Below are 21,174 nucleotides of genomic sequence, written 5' to 3' on the forward strand. Positions count from 1 at the left end.
GGGCAATAAATGCTGCCTTGCCAGAGATACACATTTTCCATGCAAGAATAAAAAATACATTTTGTTAGTGGTATCAAACAACATGTAGGGAATACATTCTGTCTGTTAGGACTGTGCCAAGTATTTTAAAGAGCTACTCAATCCTGTTCTCTCTCTTTAAAACATTGCAATTTTTTTCCAAACATATATTATGCCCAATTTTTGCTCACCGAGCTGGTGTGTTTCATTGCAGGCTTTTCACCACCCTGCTAGGTAACATCATCAGTGTGCCCCCAGTGAAGCATTGGTGTTCTGACCCGCTTGTTATTTATATGCCTCAGTTTGCTGGAATGGTTGGCATCACTTCTGGTTCTGTTTTTCAATGGTTCATAAATCAGGTCCAGTTCAATGTGTTTGTTGATGGCGTTCTGGTTGGAATGCCAGGCCTTCAGGAATTTCCTGGTACGTCTCTGTTTGGCTTGTACTATTATGGATATGTTGTCCCAGTCGAATTTGTGTCCTTCTTTGTCTCTGTGAATTGAGACCAGTAAGGACTGTCTGTGTCTCTTGGTGGCTAGTTGGTGTTCATGTATCCCTATTGTCAGGTTCCTTCTAATTTGCCTATATAATGTTTCTCACAGTCATCGCATGGTATTTTGTATATTATGTTTGTTTTATTTGTTGCGGGTATGTGATCCTTTATGTTCTTATGTTCTTATCCTTTGTGTTCACCCTGTCACAGGGTGGTTGTTGGTTTGTAGGCTACCCTGATACCTAGGAGTCTAAGTAGTCTTGTGGTCATCTGATATGTCTCTGATGTACTGTAGGGTGACTAATGTGTCTAGCCATGTTGTGTCTTCTTGTTGTGGTCTATTGCGGAGGCAACGGCGGATTGTGCTTTCTATCCATTCCTTATAAAAACTCCATGTAAGTGCTCCTGTTCTGCTTTATGTAATTCTGGGTTGCTGCAGTGTGTTGTGGTTCATTTGAATAAAGTCCTGATGCAGCTCTGTTTATGAGTGTTTGGGTGGTTGCTGGTGTAATTAAGTATCTGGTCCGTATGTGTGGTCTTTCTGAAGTCACTGGACTGAAGTTTCCCATTGTTCATACATTCTGCCATTATGTTTAGGAAAGGTAGGCAGTTATTGTTCTCTTTTACTTATGTGAATTTTATTCCAGTGAGGATTTTGTTTATGTGTCGGTAGGTTTCTTCAAGTCTTGTGCGTTTGATAATCACTAAGGTGTCATCTACATAACAGACCCAGAGTTGGCTGTATAGTGACGAGCGCTGTCCATCCTAATCTTACACTGAAGGATATCATTATGTCGTTCTCTTCCATTCTGGTGCCCTTGATGATATTGAGGAATTCTTGGGAGGAGTGGATGGACTGGGTAGTGTTGTCAACTAAGTATTTAAGTTTCTGTTGTAGCTGTTTGGCAAGTCTACATGCTGGCATACCTGGTAGTGAGACAACATGTCTAAGAGGGACCCCTAGCTTGTGTACCTTAGGGAGCCCACAGAAGAGGGGTGTTGTTGGAGCCCTCTCGCTTCATTTTCTGGTAGTCTGTTTTGCTGATATCTCCTTCACGGTTGTAATCCGAATTGTAATCCCTAATTGTGGTGTCGGGTCTATTGCCATCTGTTGGTAGGTGTTAGTATCTGCTAGTAGTGTGATGTATAAAATATAAACCACCTACCAACATCCACAGGCATAAAGAACAGCTGCGCAGAATGGCCACAGACTGCTAAGGGTCATGATGAATTATGCCCACAACCACCTCCACAAATATGAACGGGAAATTGCGTGCCAAAAAACTTTGTACTCCAATGTAACCGACCAAGAATAGACAACCAGACTGGAACAAGCCATCACCGTACAACAACAAAGGACCAGAACAAAGAAAAGATTCAAGAAAAACTATCCATACTCACCCACAACAATGACGTGGACAATACAGAAACATGGATTAAGAACATCTCAGACTGACCACTTATAGACACTGAGAAGACCATCCTAGTAGGCAGACTGAATTATAACTTCAGAGTTCCTGGCTACACTGGAATCGCCAAAGAACAACGGACTCACAGAGAAAATACAACAGGCCCTGAGACAGGTGATAATCCCAACACTTAGCAGAAAAGGTAAGAGAAGAGAAGAAAGCCCTGGAAAGATTCAAGAAAGACAAAAACATCATAATCTTACCAGCAGACAACGGATGCATGATAATAATCCTTAGTAGACCCCAAGACATTGAGAAAGCTAACGCACTACTAGCAGATACCAACACCTAACAACAGATGGCAATAGACCTAACACCACAGTTAGAGAACCAGAAGAAATTACACAACTTTTGAAAGGAATGGATACCCAGAAAGCACAATTCACTGTTACTTCCGTAACAGACCACAAGAAGAAGACACAACATGGCTAGACACATTAGTCACCCTACTATGCATCAGAGACACATCAGAGATGACCACGAGACTACTTAGACCCCTAGGCATCAGGGTAGCCCACAAACCAACAACCACCCCGTGACAGCTACAGATGAACGAACCCACAACCAATAAAAAACTAACATAATATACAAAATACCATGCGATGACTGTGGGAAACATTACACAGGCCAAACTGGAAGAAACCTGACAGCAAGGATACACAAACACCAGCTTTCCACCAAGAGACACAACCAGTTCTCAGTGGTCTCAATACACATGGACAAAGAAGGACATAAATTCAACTGGAACAACACATACATAATAGCACGAGCCAACCAGAGACGTGCCAGGAATTCCTGGAGACCTAGCATTAATTGAAACATATAAAATAAACGGAGGGTTAGATAGGGTGGATAGGGAGAGCCTTTTTCCTAAGATGGTGACGGCGAGCACAAGGGGGCATAGCTTTAAATTGAGGGGTGAAAGATATAGGACAGATGTCAGAGGTAGTTTCTTTACTCAGAGAGTAGAAAGGGAATGGAACGCTTTGCCTGCAACGGTAGTAGATTCGCCAACTTTAGGTACATTTAGGTCGTTATTGGATGAGCATATGGACGTACATGGAATAGTGTAGGTTAGATGGGCTTGAGATCGGTATGACAGGTCGGCACAACATCGAGGGCCGAAGGGCCTGTACTGTGCTGTAATGTTCTATTCTATTCTATTCCAACCAGAACTCCATCAATAAACACATTGAACTGGACCCAATATACAAATGACTGAAAAACAGACTGAAGTAATACCAACCACCCCAGCAAACTGAGGCATATAAATAACAAGTGGGACAGAACATCAACGCTTCGCTGGGGGCTCACTGACAATGTTACCTAACAGTGTGATGGAACATCTGCAGTCCAACACACCGGCTTGGCAAGGAAGTCTACAAGCTCATCCACAACCCGAGCTACCAATCTTCTTAAAAGTTTTGTGCCCAATTCACTTGTGGAAGTTGCCAATTGAATCCAATCTCCCCACCTTTCAGGCATGAAATGCCGGTTCTTGACCAGTTATAACAATTTTTCAAAAATCTCTTTTGCTTCTCTATAATTCTACATCCAATGCAAAATTACACCAAATAGTTTGTCATTGTCTCTTCTCATTGTTCATTCACACTTGCATCAGCTCACATTACACAAATTAATATAAAAGTGTACTGAATTAGCTGGAATATAGATTACAACAGAAAACGTAATGGTGGAAATCGGCTGTGATTTATGAACTTCCTTTTGATTACTTATAAGACAAGTTAAGGCACAGCACTACGGCCTCATAGCACCAGGGCCCTGGGTTTGATTTCACCCCCTGTCGACTGTTTGTGTGGAGTTTGCACATCTTCCCATGTCGGCACGGATTTTGTCTGAGCGCTCCTTTTTCCTCCCATAGTCCAAAAATATGCAGATTGTATGGATTTGCCATGTTACATTCCCCATGGTGCTCAGGGATGTGCAAGTTAGGTGGATCAACCATGGAAATGGAAGGCTATGGGGATGGAGTGGGTCTGGATGGAATGCTCTTTGGTGGGCTGGTGCAGACTCAATGGGTTGAATGGCCTGCTTCTACACTGTGGGGGTTTTATGAGTCTGTGAACTGATTAGGAATGGCCCTATCATGTTTCCCCTTCTGAGAACTCTATTACTATAGTCAACTGTGATTTCAAATTGTTCCTTTCCCCCTTTGTAAAAACTGCCTCAATTACCCCACGGAATGATTACTATGCCAGATAATTCCAATTACCACTTTGCACGGAAGCAGTACAGTTTTGAAATTTCCTTTCTTCCCATGTAATCAGTATTAAGTCTGCCTGTCTCTGCCCAGAGACTCCTTTGAACTCATGAGATGGTTTCAGTGTTCCCATTTGTCAGTCACTCCTTCAACATTTACCTAATTGTAGGTGGGTTGCCTTCAGGCCCAGTGCTTTTAATCTGTTCAGAGTTGGCCAGCAGCCTCTTTCCAGCTGTCCTATTCGGCCAGTGAAGCCAAAACAAGTCATGGCATTTGAAACAAGCAAAGCCTTTGACAGAAAATATCGAATATTCCTCCTGCCTCCTCCCCGTACATCCCCAATGCTGCCACCCCACTTCACCCAATGAATACTCACTCCTAGTCAACATTGACACCTCTCACCACCTCAGCATAGGCATGCTTATGAACAAAGATTCAGAACGTACAAGAACTAACTACTGTCTCCATATCTGTTAAATGCAACGTTGAGATTTTCAATGTGTCAGGTGCCCAGCTGAGCAAAGAAGTATAAGATGTGGAAATAATTACTTCCTTTGCTTCATTGCAGTAGGTCTGACCTGACCTGACCGTTGCAGAGATTAATTGAAATTTAAAAGAAGTAAATCCTGAAAGCAGAGTTTCAAAGTTTCAATTTTCAACAACATGCGTGACTGTGGGTGAAAGACAATCACTTCACTTCTAACTGTTTTCAGAGCCATCAATTGATTGGGAACAAGTTAGGACCAAGACAATGACAAAAACTTTCACTGTCATAAGCTGGTTAGGATTTGAGATGTGGTACCCAAGAGTGTAGTGGAGTGAAGTTCAGTTGAGGCATTTAAGAGGAAATTGGATCATTATCTACAAAGGAAGAATGTGCAGGGTTATGGGGAGATTATTGGAAGTAGCTTTAGGTAAATAGCTTCTTCAGAGAGCTAGCACACATACGGCAGACATAATGGCTTCTGTCTATTTTTAGTCATTCTATGGCCACGATTGAAAATATATTTCCCATTCCCACACCACAGAATGCACAACACACTGACCTTTCGAACGACTTGAACAAAGTCCTTGGAATTGCGTGCAGAAAGACCCTGGAGCTGCCGAGTGCAAGCCTCAAGGGAGGAAGCATGAGCTACAATCAGGACACAGTTACCTGAAAGACAAACGCAAGGCAACATCATTTCAGTTCAGGATTCAGCATGAGGAAGATAACTTGCATTCTTCCACTGTGGTGCCTTTTACAACCTCAGATGTCCCAAGTTGTTTTACATCGGATGAAGTGCTTTTAAAGTGTGACTGTTGTTGTAATGTAAGAAGCATGGCAGTCATTTATACACAGCAAACCCCCACAAACAGCAATGTTAAAATGATGAGATATCAAATGGGTTCAAATGAAAAAGCACTTCCTGGTAGAAAAGCTTCCTTAGAGAAGCCAAAGCAAGTCAAGAGCACAAAAAAAACACAGAAGATTTAAGAAATAGGAGCACAGAACTAGATTAGAAAGGATATATAGTGGAATCAGAAAGGATTTGGACAAGATGGGCCAAATGGCCCCGTTCCTTGCTGTATCATTTCTATGGTTCCAAGATACACCTTGAGCCTGTTCCATCATTCATTCAGCATTCAATATTTTCTAATCAAAGCTTATTCAAAGGTGTCATGACACACTTCTGCAGTAGATGGGACTTGAACCCAGGCATCCTGGCTGAGAGATAGGGGCACTTCCACAGCACTACAAAAGCCCTAATCAGCATTATCAGTATTAGCATTAAGTATGACACTTGGCAGTTGATTTCCAAACAAGATCTCACAAATAGCACTATGAGGACCAGTCAAGTCTTGCAGTTACCTTTGACTTTACATTCTGCCAGGATATCCCTCATCACCTGGCAACTCCTGCTAATGTAAGTCTCGTATGATTCTGAAATCCCCAGTTTGCTTGTGGGAAAATGTGGCCTGCAAAGCACAAAAACACAATTATAATATACCCAATGGCTGCACATTCCAAAGCCCTTGCAGGGAAGTAAGTTTAAATATTCACAAGACATTTCTCCTCATCTCAGTCTTTCCCAACAGTCACATGGAATCCAAATGTGGTTAGACACAATACAAATCATAGATTGGAAACTTTAACCTCAAGTATCTCCCACTGATAGTGGTTCAGATTCTAAGTGTCCTAGCATATAAACATAAACCAAATAACCTCCTCCTGTGCTGTGTCATTCTCTGGTTTTTCGACATACCCGTACAGTTCTCAAAAGGTTTAAGTACTTCCCATAAAATGATTCATGAGCAAACAATTTGACCCATTCAAAGGGGAAGTGTCTCATTTAAACATTAGTGTTTGGTGAGCACTTACGGTGCCAATTCCCACCTGTAGGTTGTATCAGTTCCCAGATTTGCTGCTGCAAGCTCCTCTGTTGACATCCACGCTGGCAAAGTATTTCCAGAGACCCACTTAGTCCACTCGAACAGTCCAGGTTCCACCCGAAGTTTTATCTGGTTTTCCTGCTGAAGTCCTGTGAATAAGTTGAAAATACAATGACGCAGACAAGGAATGATGAAGTGTTGTTTGTCAGACTGGAGCAGGAATCAAAATCAACTGAAAGTTCAGAGATATGCTTATGGATTAAACAGAGGTATAGTTTATTAAAATACCCTTGGTATATTAAAATAAAACAAAGAACTGCAGATATTGGAGACCTGAAACAATAACAGAAAGTCCTGGAGAAATTGAAGCAGGTCTGGCGGCATCTGTAGAGAGAAACATAGTTCACATTGCAAGTCAAGTCATAACCCTTCATCAGACCTTCTGGAGTTGAAACATTAACTCGACTTTTCTCTCTGGTGTTCTAATGAAGCAGCCTCTTCTTACAGGGGTACCTAAGCCATGGGCTTGCAACCATAAAACTTTATCAACATTATTTCTGAAGGTAATGAATCTTCCTGGGGTACAGTTCCTCACATACACCAACTTCCACAGGGGTACAGTTCCACACACACACACTAACTCTCCCTGGGGTGCAGTTCCATACACACATCAACCCTCCCTGGGGTGCAGTTCCACACACACTGACTCTTCCTGGGGTACAGTTCCACACATAAACCAACTCTCCCTGGGGTATAATTCCATACACACACTGACTCTGCCTGGGGTACAGTTCCTCACATACACCCACTTCCCCAGGGGTACAGTTCCACAAGCATACCAACTTTCCCTGGAATACACACACACCGAGTCTCCCTGGACTACACTTCCACACACCCCGACTTTCCTAAGAGTACAGTTCCACACACAAAGTCTCCCTGGGTTTGAATTCCTGTGATCAACGGGCCTGTGTCAAGTAGATTTGTTTTGAGCAGGTCTGTTGAAAGGTCAGGGGATGAGATGAGGAAGAGATGCACCAAAGCCAAGGGATATGGGAAAAACATTTCAGGATGCAACGGTATTGAGGCTGAAGACGTGGTCATAATGAAAAAGGGAATTGAAAACCAAGAGGTGAAGACACAAGTCCTAATGCAGAAGAGGTGATAATTTCATTTTCTTCTTTGTATGAGTCTGTGCAGGAGAAGGCAACTAAAGGTTTTGTGAACATAGGAAGGTGTTACATTACCTTTCAGTATGTTGAACGCTGTCTGCACACAGCGTAGTGAAGGTGAGCAGTAGACATAATCAATGGTTGATTTACTCTCCAGTAAAGCCTCGCCTGCAAGTCAAACACATCCAGCAATCAGATTCATCCAAAAGCAACTCGGAATAGGAAGAATTTATTTGGGTTTCCTTGAATTTCTCCTCATTATCCTGAACTGGAGTGGTTTGTAATAGAGCTCCCCCATTAATAGTTGCAGCTGTGGCACTGAACCATACAGCACTGCAATGCTGTCACTTCACTTGCCAGGTCAGTACTAAATCAGCCAATTTCAGCTAATGCTGTACAATTAACTACCCCATTGTTGGGCTGATGGTCATTTCTGTGGGCTGCCTGGCTGCTCCAGTAATGACTGAGGTATAGACAAAGTGCAGCAGAAATATGGTACTTACAGTTCAGGTAATGAAGTAAAATTTACACTTAAAACAAAGGAGCAATATAATTTGTTTTTATTTTCTCATGGGATGTGGGAATCACTGACTGGCCAGCATTTATTGCTTGTCCGCAGCTGCCCTTGAGGTGTTGGTGAGCTGCCTTCTTGAACCAGTGCAACCCATGTGCTGTCGGTAGACCCACAATGCTGTTAGGGAGGAAATTCCGGGATTTTGACCCAGTGACATTTTTCCAAGTTAGAACGATGAGTGGCTTGGAGGGGAACCATCGATATAATTTTAAAGAAGATGCAGGAACCAGGAGATCCCGGAATGTATGTACACAAATCTTTGAAAGTACAGAACATATCAAGAAGATAGTTAGAAAACAGGCTTTAAAACAAACACAGAGAACAAAATCAAGGAAGTTTCCAAAACACTTCATAAAGCACAGGTTAAACCGCAATTGGATAAGTTTGTCTAATTCTGCTGAAGTTCAGGTAGGGTGTCAAGCACTTAGAAAAGGTGTAGAGGAGACTGGTACCAAGGGTGAAGGACTTAATGGAGAAGTGGTGAGATGCTTTAAAAGAAATAGGGAGGGTGGTAATGAGGTGGTGGAGTGTCATTGCTAGTCATGGCTAGTATAGCAGTTACTGAAAGGCAGTTCGAGAATGATATGTCTACAGAGTCAGTTTGGGTTAAGGTCTGAAACAAGAAAGGCCCAGTCACTTTGTTGAGGTTTTCTTACAGACCCCCTAATAAATGCACAGAAGTGGAGGAGTGGATTGGGAGGCAGACACTGGAAAGGTGCAGAAGTCACAGGGTTGTAGTCATGGGTGACTTCAACTTTCCAAATATTGATTGGAAACTTTTTAGTTGTAATAGTTTAGATGGAGCAGATTTTGTCCAGCGTGTTCAGGAAGGATTCCTGACACAGTATGTAGATAGACCAACACATGGAGGGGCCACTTTGGATTAAGTGCTTGGCAATGAACCGGACCAAGCGTTGGAACTGTTAGCAGGAGAGCATTTTGGAAGTAGCGATCATAACTCTGTTACTTTTACAATAGTCATGGAAAAGGATATGTACATACAGCAGGGTAAGGTTTATAATTGGGGGGAGGGGTAATTATAATTCTGTTAGAGAAGAACTGGGTAACATAAAATGTGAACAGATACTGTCAGGGAGGAGCACTATTGAAATGTGCAGATTGTTTAAGGAATGCTTACTGCATGTGCTCTTTATGTTTGTCCCTAGTGGGCAGGGAAGATGCGGTCGAGTGAGGGAGCCTTGGTTCTCGAGAGTGGTCGAAAGACTAGTTAAGAGGAAGAAGAATGCTTATATAAAGTTTAGGAAACAATGATCAGAAAAGGCTCTAGAGGAATACAAGTTAGCCAGGAAGGAGCTGAAGAAAGGGCTGAGGAGAGCTATAAGGGGGCATGAGAAAGCCTTGGCAGATAGGATCAAGGAGATCTCCAAGGCTTTTTACACGTACATGAGGAATAAGAGAATGACCAGAGAAATTGTAGGGCCCATCAAGGATTGTAAAGGGATTTGTGCACAGAGCCCAAAGACATAGAAGAAGTCCTTAATGTATACTTTTCATCAGTATTCACAACTGAGAGGGACCTAGTTGTAGAGGAGGACAATGTGAAACAGGCTGGTAGGCTAGAGGAGGTGAAGGTTAGTAAGGAAGATGTACTAGTCATTTTGAGGAACTTGAAGATAGATAAATCCCCTGTGGCTGATGGGATTTATCCAAGGATTCTATGGGAAGCGAGAGAAGAGATCACAGGGCCTTTGGCAATGATCTTTTCGTCCTCACTGTCCACAGGTATAGTGCCAGAAGATTAGAGAGTGGCAAACGTCATTCCCTTGCTCAACAAAGGGAATAGGGATAACCGCGGAAATTACAGGCCAGTTAGTCTTACTTCAGTGATGGGCAAATTATTGGAAAGGGCTCTGACAGACAGGATTTATAATCATTTGGAAAGGCACAGTTTGATTCATGATAGTGCGGATTTGTGAGGGGTAAATTATATCTCACAAACCTTATTTAATTCTTTGAAGAGGTGACCAAACACATGGATGAAAGTTGAGCAGTGAATGTGGTATACATGGATTTAAGTAAGGCGATTGATAAGGTTCCCCATGGTAAGCTCATGCAGAAGGTAAGGAGGCATAGGATAGGGGGAGATGTGGCAGACTGGATTCAGAATTAGCTGACCCTTAGAAGACAAAGGGTGGTAGTGGATGGAAAATATTCAACATGGTGCTCAATTACGAGTGGTGTACCACAAGGATCTATTCTGGGTCCTCTTCTATTTGTGATTTTTGTAAATGATTTGGATGTAGGAGTGGGAGGGTGGATAAGTAAGTTCACAGACGATATGAAGGTGGGTCGAGTTGTAGACAGTGCGGAGGTTGTTCTCGGTTACAAAGGGACATTGATAGGATGCAGAGCTGGGCTGAGAAATGGCAGATGAAGTTTAACCCTGAAAAGTGTGAGGTGATTCATTTTGGAAGGACAAACTTGAAAGCAGAACACAGGGTTAACGGAAAGATTCCTGGCAGTGTGGAGGAGCAGAGGGATTTTGGGCTTCATGTCCACAGTTCCCTGAGACCTGCCACCCAGGTGGATAGAGTTGTTAAGAAGGCTTATGGTGTGTTAGCTTTCATTAATAGAGGGATTGAGTTCAAGAGCTGTGAAGTTATCCTCCAGCTATACAAAACCTGGGTTCAGCCACATCTGGAGTATTGTGTCCAGTTCCGGTCGCCTCATTACAGGAAAGATGTGGAAAGCATTGGAAAAAGTGGAGAGGAGATTTACCAGGATGTTGTCTGGAATGGAGGGAAGGTCTTACGAGGACAGGTTGAGAGAGCTCGGACTTTACTGTTTAGAACGACAAAGGATGAGAGGTGACTTGATAGAGTGTACAAAATGATCAGAGGTATAGTTAGAGTGGACAGCCAGAGACTCTTTCCTAGAGTGGAGGTAGCCATTATGAGGGGACATCGTTTTAATGTAAGTGGAGGTAGATAGGGGAGACATCAGAGACAGGTTCTTTACTCAGAGAGTCGTAGGGGCATGGAATGCATTTCCGGAGAGGGTAGTGGAGTCGGCCTTATTAGGGGCATTTATGCGGCTATTAGATAGGCACATGGATGATAGTATAAGGTAGGGGTGGAGGTTAGATAGACCTTAGGTTTAGGGTAAAAGTTTGGCACAACATCACGGCCAAAGGGCCTGTGCTATGCTGGACTGTTCTATGTTCTAAGTCCCAAGAGATCAGAGATGGTTGAAGGAAGATGGAGTTATTCAAGGGAAGGTGATGGTCTTCTGGTATTGTCGCTTGGCCTTGTAATTCAGATCCCTAGGAAAATGGTCAGACCCAACACAACAGATCGAAATTTGATTCAATAATAACCTGGAATTAAAAGCATTACCAATGGTGACCATGTAACAATTTTTGTAAAAACCCATCTGGTTCACTAATGTCCTTTAAGGAGTAAATCTGCCTTCCTTACCTTGTCTGATCTACATGTGACTCCAGACCCACAGTGATGTGGCCTACTGGTAACTGCCTTCAGAAATGGCCTAGAGACCCATTCAGGTCAAGCGAGACTAGAGCTGGACAACAAATGCAGCCTTGCCAGCGGTGCCCACATTCCATAAAAGAAAAGGATCGAAATCATGAGAGGTTTTGCTGGAGCAGTTATGGAGAAATTGTATGATGCAGCAAGTTGTAATGATGTAGTGTGTACTACCTAAAAGGGTGATAGAACCAGGATCAATAGTAACTGTCAACTGACAGTTTTGCAATGTGCTGGTTGTTGCCTTAAGGAGGAAGGGTAACAACATTTGATAATATTCATAACAATCCACAACCTAAAAGTCAACTGATGGTTTTTCAGTCTTCCAACCTTTGGGTACAAAGTCGACACTCATCAACAATGCATCATAGTGACTCCATCAGACACTCACATTTGTGCAAAGCTTTGCCATCAGCTGTCCTATCACAGCCATGCATATGTCACGTGGTACATTTCCAATCATTTGTGCCATTACAAGCCAAACAAGAGGTAAGAGGCAGCACAATTTTAACCCTGCATTTATACAGCACCTTTCACATAATAAAAAGCCTCGATGCACTCCATAGGGATGTTATCAAACAAAACTTTGGATAAATATGGGAATACTTGGGTAATACTGGAACAAGAAAAATTTTCAGATCAATGTGAAATGCAGTGACGAATTTGAGACTAATCAGAGACAATCTTCCAACATAACTAGTGTAGACATGCTGAACAGAATTGCCTTCTTCTGTGCTGAATGATTCTATGATTTTAAATTATTAAACTGGCTGAGATGGGTATTGATTGAATAATTCAAAAAGCAGGAAGATAACTCAGCATTTGTAAAATATTAAGAGACTATGTCTCTGAACCTATTGATCATCAAGACTCTCCTTGAATTTACCACCCTACTGCTCCTCAAAATTAGGAAAGAAATTGAATTTAAGCTTTTAGGTCTATTCCTTTTGGATCGTTCGCTGCTTGAGCCTAACTAGTTCATAAAGCCATTTAGAACCATCATGCCTATACCTGGTCTCTGAAAGAGCTACCAATTAGTCTCCCTCATTGACGCTACTCTAATAGTCAGCTCTCTCTTGTTTTGTCCACTTCTCATGACATGTGGAGTCACTGTCACACATAAAGCATTGAACAGTTTTGTTCATGAACCTGGACCACACGTTTTATTTAAAATCAATTAAAGTCATAAATTTTTCACAAGCTGCCAAAGTATAGGATGCATCAGCATTTTCAACGGGGATCATTACAGTTATAAAACACCCCAAAGGAATCACTTTTCTCTTTACTGTCCTGACAGCAAATAGGGAGAATCATTCTCAGAATTGTTAAAATCACTGCATTTTCCTGGGTTGAAATCTGATTAATAAAGATCAGTTAAGAGCACCAATTGAATCTGTTGGCATTGCCTTCTTTGAAACAGAGAAGGTTGAAAGGAAATAGTTGTCAATAGTAGTGGACAATAACTAGGGGGCAAGATGGAGTGAATAAGTCAGAGCTATTTTTCTTAACATACAGGCAAAGAACCAGGAGGCACAGATTTAATGTAACTGCAAGAAGATTAGATGGGAGTGGAGGAGAATTGTTTTTACTCTGAGGCCAATACGTCTATCTCAAAACGCAGCGATCAAAATCGAATGGGATCACACTAAGACTCTCTTTGTAACACAGCTGCCTTGAGGAAAAAGTGATGAGGTGGCAGAGAATAACATTTCCAGACATTCCATGTTATAGCATGGGCAAGAAGTTAAAATGGCATAGGAGAGCTAATATGGTTAGGGACAATGAGCAAATTATTAAACAAACAACATCAACGATGTTATAAATGATTCAAAGGTGTTGTCAGAATTAACTCACCGACAAGCCTAGCTTGTGCACAGCCGAACACAGTGATGGGAGCATCTTTCTCATAGTCCCGGTAGCCGCCACTTCTCTGAGGTAGAATTGGTGGCATGTTCAAATTAGACCGTATGTAATTACCTATTGCAAAGTAAATGTCAGTAGATTAACTCTTCACAGATATGAACAAAATCCCTGCAGCTAAATCATAACTAGCACACTCATAACTCTGAAGGGACATTAGTGCTATGTTAACCTGGTCCCACAGGCATAGAATCAGAGAGCACGGAAACAGACCCTTCAGTTCACCTTGTTCATGCCAAACTAAACTTGTTCCATTTGGCCCGTATTCCTCTAGACCTTTCCTCTAGTTGCCACTCAGGTCTCTTTTAAACCTTTTTCCTCTCACCCTAAAATTATGCCCTCTAGTTTCGAACACCCCTCCCCTGGAGGACTACTCTTTCATTACAGAGAGAGAGAGAGAGCGAGCTGGTGGTGGTTTAACTTGAGGGTCACCAGGCCTCAGGTGAGAGGTGAGGTTAAAAGAAGAGACTTTGATGATAAGCTCAACCACCGCAAGAATTGAACCCATGCTGTTAGCATCACTGCCTATCTGAAACCAGCCAACCAAGCTTACTGACCCCACATTAATCATGAATTGACAGCAGCAATTCAAAGTCTACAGTGAGTAACACCAGTGGCTAACAAAACAGAGAAGAAACATTGTAATGTGCTGGCTGATGCCTTAAGGAAGGAGCGTGGAAGATCCAATAATATTCATGAAGATCCACAGCCCAAAAGCCAACTTGACAGTTTTCAGTCTCCGGACACAAAGTTGACACTTATCAGCAATGTATTAAAGTAAATCCATCAGTCACTCACATTTGTGCAAAACCTTACCATCAGCTGTCCTGTCACAGCTTTGCAGCTGTCACGTGGTACATTTCCAATAATTTGTGCCATTGCAACCCAGCAAGGGGTAACAGGCAGCACAATTGTGAATCTGCATCTATACAGCACCTTCCACTTAATAAGAAGCCTAAGTGGACTCCAAAGGGGCGTTATCAAACAAAATTTTGCATCAATCCAATTAGGAAATATTAGTCAGATGACTAAAGCTGGATCACAGGAAGATTTTAAGAAGAATCCTGAACCTAAGCAACTGAAGGCATGGCTGCCAGTCGTAAACAGTTGACAGTTTGCACAAACAGAAAGACGTCATCAAAAGTAATGCAGGTTACCTTGAGCAATTATCTTGATCCATTTGATCTGGACAGGTTGGGTGAGTGGGCAAATCAATGGTAGATGCAGTATAATTTGGATAAATATGAGGTTATTTGCTTTGGAAGCAAAAACAAGATACTAGATTACTACCTGAATAGCTGTAAATTGGGGGAAGGCAGTGTGCAGCAGGACCTGGGTGTCCTTGTGCACCAGATACTGAAGGCAAGCATGCAGATGCAGCAGGCAGTAAAGAAGGCAAATGGTATGTTTGCCTTCATTGTGAGAGGTTTTGAGTACAGGAGCAGGGATGTGTTGTTGCAGTTATACAGGGCCTTGGTGAGACCACACCTGGAATAGTGTGTGCAGTTTTGGTCTCCTTTTCTGAGGAAGGATGCTCTTGCTCTCGAGGGAGTGCAGTGAAGGTTTACCAGGCTGATTCTAGGGATGGCAGGACTGATGTATGAGGACAGATTGTTGTTTTCCCTGGGGTTCAGATGAATGAGGGGGGAATCTCACACAGACTTATAAAATTCTAATGGGATTAAACAGATGCAGGGAGGATGTTCCCGAAGGTGGATGTGTCCAGAACCAGGGGGTCACAGTCTTAGGATTCAGGGAAGGCCATTTAGGACAGAGATGAGGAGACATTTCTTTACCCAAGAAGAGGTGAGCCTGTGGAATTCATTACCGTAGAAAGTAGTTAGTGCCAAAACATTCAATGTGTTCAAGAGGAATTAGATACAGCACTTGGCGTGAATGAGATCAAAGCTTATGGGGAGAAAGCAGGACGGGGCTATTGAGTTGGACGATCATCCATGATTGTGATGATTGGTGGAGCAGGCTCGAAGGGCCAAATGGCCTCCTCCTGCTCCTACCTTCTATATTACTATGTATGTAATATATGCACCTCCCATGTGTTTGTTAGTAAGGCTGCAAAGAAAAAGTAACCCAGTTCCTAATATCTGGGGGAACAAGAAAATTAGCCAATATTCCCATTCCTCACTGTAATTCAAAAACACCCAGTGAAAAATGTGTACATGAGCACAAAGCAGGCATGGGTTTGGGATCAGCAGACATGTTCACAATGGCAGAATAACTTGCCTGGGTACTCATGTCACATGAAGAGTCACTTGTGGAGCAGTTTCCCTCGAAAGGAAAAGTCTTGCCCTCTCATAGCACCTTTCACAACTCAGGATGTTCCGAAGTACCTGAACAATCAATCAAGCACTTTTTAAGTGTGTTCTCATTGGACTGTAAAAATAAACAGCCAATTTGTGGACAGACCTTTTGCATCGAAGCACTGAGTCAGCCAGTGTTTTCCAAAAACCACATCCATCCTCTCCCCATGCCGGCAGACATACAAATCCCGCTTCTGTGGACAGGTCCGGGAGTTTTTGGACACCATCTGTTACAGACAAAACACATGATCATTTCTCGATGACAGTTCTGGACGACGAGCAGTTCAATCAAAAAATACAGGGAATGCAAAAGCTTTTGTGATCTTCTTTGCTGCAGGAAACAATATGATTTTTATCTGGGTCCCCTTTCACACAGAGATATTTCAGTGATATGCTTGTCGTTTGACCCAATTAAAGATGACACACTTGAATTAAAAGGTATAGTTTGGTCTCCACATTCTGTCCTAGATTCCAATTTGACCTAAATGCAACTTCCCAGTAGATTCAGAGTGGTATGCTTTGTGAAGTTTTTCTGCATTTACTAATTTCTCCCACTGTGATATACTCTGGTTTGTGTAGACAGATAATGCCACCTGTTAGTTTTCTGAGATTTGTGCCAGAGCTTTGCTGGGAAGGTTAAAAATTAAAATTGGGCCACAGGGAAGCTATTGAAAACAAAGATAGTGAGTCTAGTAACTTAGATAACAAAGTGTGGAGCTGGATGAACACAGCAGGCCAAGCAGCATCTCAGGAGCACAAAAGCTGACGTTTCGGGCCTCGACCCTTTATCAGAGAGGGGGATGGGGAGAGGGAACTGGAATAAATAGGGAGAGAGGGGGAGGCGGACCGAAGATGGAGAAAAGAAGATAGGTAGAGAGGAGAATATAGGTGAGGAGGTAGGGAGGGGATAGGTCAGTCCAGGAAAGACGGACAGGTCAAGGAGGCAGGATGAGGTGGTAGGTAGGAATTGGAGGTGCGGCTTGAGGTGGGAGGAAGCGATGGGTGAGATGAAGAACAGGTTAGGGAAGCGGAGACAGGCTGGGCTGATTTTGGGATGCAGTGGGGGAAGGGGAAGAACTGGGCTGGTTTTGGGATGCAGTGGGGGAAGGGGAGATTTTGAAGCTTGTGAAGTCCACATTGATACCATTGGGCTGCAGGGTTCCCAAGCAGAATATGAGTTGCTGTTCTTGCAACCTTCGGGTGACATCATTGTGGCACTGCAGGGGGCCCATAATGGACATGTCATCTGAGGAATGGGAGGGGGGAGTTAAAATGGTTCGCGAGTGGGAGGTGCAGTTGTTTGTTGCGAACCGAGCGGAGGTGTTCTGCAAAGCAGTCCCCAAGCCTCCGCTTGGTTTCCCCAATGTAGAGGAAGCCACACCGGGTACAATGGATACAATATACCACATTGGCAGATGTGCAGGTGAACATCTGCTTGACATGGAAGTGTAGCACTTCCTGCGGTTGCAGGGGAAGGTACCGGGTGTGGTGGGGTTGGAGGGTGTGTGGAGCGGACAAGAGCATCGCGGAGAGAGTGGTCTCTCCGGAAGGCAGACAAGGATGGGGATGGAAAAATGGCTCGGGTGGTGGGGTCGGATTGTAGATGGCTTTGTAACTTTGCAGCCACGTCCTGTCAACACTGACAATGAGAATTCCAGTGGACAACTGAACCTGCTCTGGCCACTGGCCTGCCTCTTGAGAGAGGGAGTGGGTAATATTTTCCTAAGTGGGTCTCTCACAGTTGAAAGTTTGCCTTAATTGAACAATATATCTGCAAAGTGAGCCTGGTTCTTCATCCTGGAGTTGGAGGCAAACTTTCATCCCTCCCTGCACTTTCATCCGCCCATCTGTCAGTATCCCTCATCTTTCCAAAATGTCTAACATTCATTCCACAGAATTCACAATATTGATCCTGTGCCCCTATGCGTTTTGAATAGCGGAGAGGGGAGGATGAGCAGGGGCGCCTGACAATATTTGTGAGATTGAGACATATCTGTGTTCATTGTTAGCTTTACGTTGTTTCTCATTAATGTTTGTTTCAAAATGTTTATCCCAATGGCAACATTGTTCTTTTAGCAGCTGACTTAGGTCAGTTGGGGATGTGGGGGCGGGGTGGGGTGCAGTGCAGGCAGCAGTGTATTAGTACTTGTACAACACAATCCCTCCTGGAAATGTTGCAAAGATGTTCTGATGAGGGGAAAACATTTTGGGCTGTCTAATGTTGGTCCTTGTTGTCCACCAGGTGGCGAAGCATGCACATTTTCTATCAAAGAACCGGGGAGGTCAAAAATTCTACATTTTGATCCAATTCTTCCTTCTAATGTTAAGGCTGAATTCCAGTTGGTTCTAAAAACATGACTTACGAAGGCACAGAAGAGAGTGTTACCAAAAATGAAGGACTTCAGTCACAGTGAGAGACTGCAAAAGCTGGTGTTCTTTTACTAAGAGAGGAGAAGGTCAAATAACGAAGGAGAAACTATTGGCAGTATCAGATGGCTCAACCAAAGATTTAAGTATTTGACAAAAGAAGCAAAGAGATTTTTTTTAAAAACTCTGTGTTATGATCTGAGAGCAGATTTAACAAAGTAACTGTGATAAGGGAATTAGAGAACGACTTGAGAGGAAAATATTATCATGTCTGTCGGGATAAAGCAAAGGCATGGGATTAACTGGATAACTTTGTCCAAGAGTCAGTACGGGCATGCCTGTGATTATGCTTTTCCCTTGCCTGATTTATGAGGACCAATTTCCTTCCCTAAACATATGATTTGGTCAATGTCAGACTGCGTGTAACTGCCACTTGGATTCAGAATTGGATCTCGTGGGATCTTCCTCAACAACAGGCTGTTGCACTCACTCTTTAGTTTATAGCTTACTGGCATTGGTTGACAGATAACATTCATTGGCAATGAGAGAGCCTCGCCCGGTCCCTGCTCCTCCTGGCATCTCCTCCGAAAAGCTCTGTCGCATTGGCTGGCACCAGCAGGGGCAGTCACAGTTAAAAATGAATTAGAGCTAAGCAAACAAAAAGAAAGAGAATACAAGAGTACCCAGATAGATAGGTCAAAGCACAATAATGAAGCATTTCTCCAAGCACAGGGATATCACTGATCCAATAAGATATATTATCAATGCGTAAACATTAATAAGTTACCAACAAAGCCATTAAAAGCATAAATTAACATTTTACGGCAATCATAATAGATTCTTAACTAACAAAGAGTCAAGGGGTATGAACTGAAAACAAAAAATGCTGCCGATCACAGCGGGGCAATCAGCATCCATGGAGAGAAAGCAAGCTAATCTTTTGATTCTAAATGACTCCACCAGAACTGAAGTGAAATGTGGAGGGGGAGGGGTTGGAGTGCTCGGGGAGAAAGGAAGTTGATAGTTCAGATGAAGTTCACAAAACCATTTTAACTCTGCTTGATTATTTTGAAATTTCCCAAGATGTAACAACTTTAATAGTAGCTTCTAACATTTGTTGTCTCTTTCCTTTTTTGAATTAAATGAGTTGCACTCTCTAGTTTCCAATCTAATAGAACCTTCTCTGAATCAAGGAAGTTTTGGAAAATTATAACCATGTATCAACTATCGCACTAGCAACTTCTTTTAAGACTCCAGGACCTGGATCTTTTAACAGTTTGCTCAGTCACACTTCCCTGGTGATTGTAATTTTCTGGAGTCTGTCCCCTCCTCACATTTTTACAGTTATTTCTGAGATTTTATTTATACTAATTTTGTTAACACTTTTAAGCCATCAATAGAATGTTTTTACATCTGTTACTATATTCCAACTAGCCTTTTCTTGTACACTAGCTTCTTTCTCCTCCATACTTTGCCGCTTTTTATATTTTGTCTAATCTTCTGACCTACCACCCATTCTTTTCACGATTATATGCTTGTTCTTTAAGTTTGACACTATCTCTTACTTTATTTCGTAAACCACAGTGATTTTTTTCTGTGCAGTTGCAATGTAACTATCCTGTATATTCTGAAATAGCCCCTTAAAGTCTGGCACTGCATCTCTACTGAACAACCCACAGACCATTTGCTCCCCAGAAGGCTACGCCACCCTTCAGCAAGATCATATCTGATTTCCTACCTCAACTCCTCCACTGCCATGCTATGCCAGTATCTTTCAATTACCTTTGTTCCCAAAAAGCTATTCATCCTTGCCTTGAATGTACTTCAATATTTTCAGATGTCTAAAAGGTAAGGAAAGCACAATAAATTGGGAAAGGACTGTTTGTACAAAAGGTCCTTAATTGCTCCATTACTGGAGGCCATGAATTTAGATGCCTAGACCCAAACAAATTAAGCTGCTATAAAAATAAAAGCTACATTTATTGTTGATTCTGATTCATTGTTACTTTCTTTCCCATTTGGATCACCTAAGTTGCACTTGAGGTTGGTTGTAGAAGGTAGCTTTGACCCGGTGGCAGTGAAAGAACGCAGATGATTCTAAGTCAGGAAGAGGAATGGTTTGGAGGGGAACAGGCAGGTGGGTGGTGTTCCCATGCATCTGTTGCATTGTTCTTCTAGATCGTAATGGTTATGGGTTTAGAAGGTTTAGATTCTCCTTCTGTTGCCTGTACCATGGTCACATTATACAGGCATTGTTCTTTGCCAACACAGGCAGCAGTATGTCACTTACCCATGGAAGACCCATGTATCGGATTCATCCGCTTTGGCTATGTAGTTCTCTGGAAGTAGCCCTGAGCAGCCTGTTGCCAGGGAGGTGCCATAGATCCAGCCCTCGCTGGTGCTGCTCTGTTCAATTGGGGACATGAATATGTAATCACCCTGCATCAATTCCAACTCATCATCATTCTGAGGTGTGTATGGGTACATCACCCGCAGAGTCTGATAAAGAATGCACAGAGGAAATGGATTGAAAATAGGTTGAAATGTTATAGATCAAGCGAACAAGCCATAAAGAACCCATCCACACAAAAAATAAAAACAATTGTTTACATTTTATTTAGGGCACAGCCAAGACAAAACCATCTCTTCCCTCCCCTAAAGTTGCATTCTCAGGCGCCAATACTAGTTTCCCAAGTCCTAGCCACCAGGGAGATGATTGGGTAATTCTCCCATCAATCATGCTTGGAGG

At 42.6% G+C, this 21,174-nt stretch overlaps 1 protein-coding gene across 2 annotated transcripts in view; it reads right to left on the reverse strand.

Annotated features, from left to right (window-relative positions):
• The window catches only part of LOC125466884 (ubiquitin-associated and SH3 domain-containing protein B-like), a 150,105-nt gene that overhangs the window by 9,519 nt on the left and 119,412 nt on the right, over positions 1-21,174 (reverse strand). For both annotated transcript variants that reach the window (XM_048562006.2, XM_048562005.2), the window contains 8 exons: positions 20,716-20,924; positions 18,935-19,073; positions 16,165-16,285; positions 13,675-13,797; positions 7,819-7,911; positions 6,579-6,723; positions 6,054-6,160; positions 5,248-5,357 (listed from right to left, as the gene is read on the reverse strand). In XM_048562006.2, the coding sequence (XP_048417963.2) occupies positions 5,248-5,357; positions 6,054-6,160; positions 6,579-6,723; positions 7,819-7,911; positions 13,675-13,797; positions 16,165-16,285; positions 18,935-19,073; positions 20,716-20,924 (1,047 nt within the window). The remainder of the gene's footprint in view (positions 1-5,247; positions 5,358-6,053; positions 6,161-6,578; positions 6,724-7,818; positions 7,912-13,674; positions 13,798-16,164; positions 16,286-18,934; positions 19,074-20,715; positions 20,925-21,174) is intronic.

Source organism: Stegostoma tigrinum, chromosome 32 (genome assembly GCF_030684315.1).
Source record: "Stegostoma tigrinum isolate sSteTig4 chromosome 32, sSteTig4.hap1, whole genome shotgun sequence".
NCBI lineage: Eukaryota > Metazoa > Chordata > Chondrichthyes > Orectolobiformes > Stegostomatidae > Stegostoma > Stegostoma tigrinum.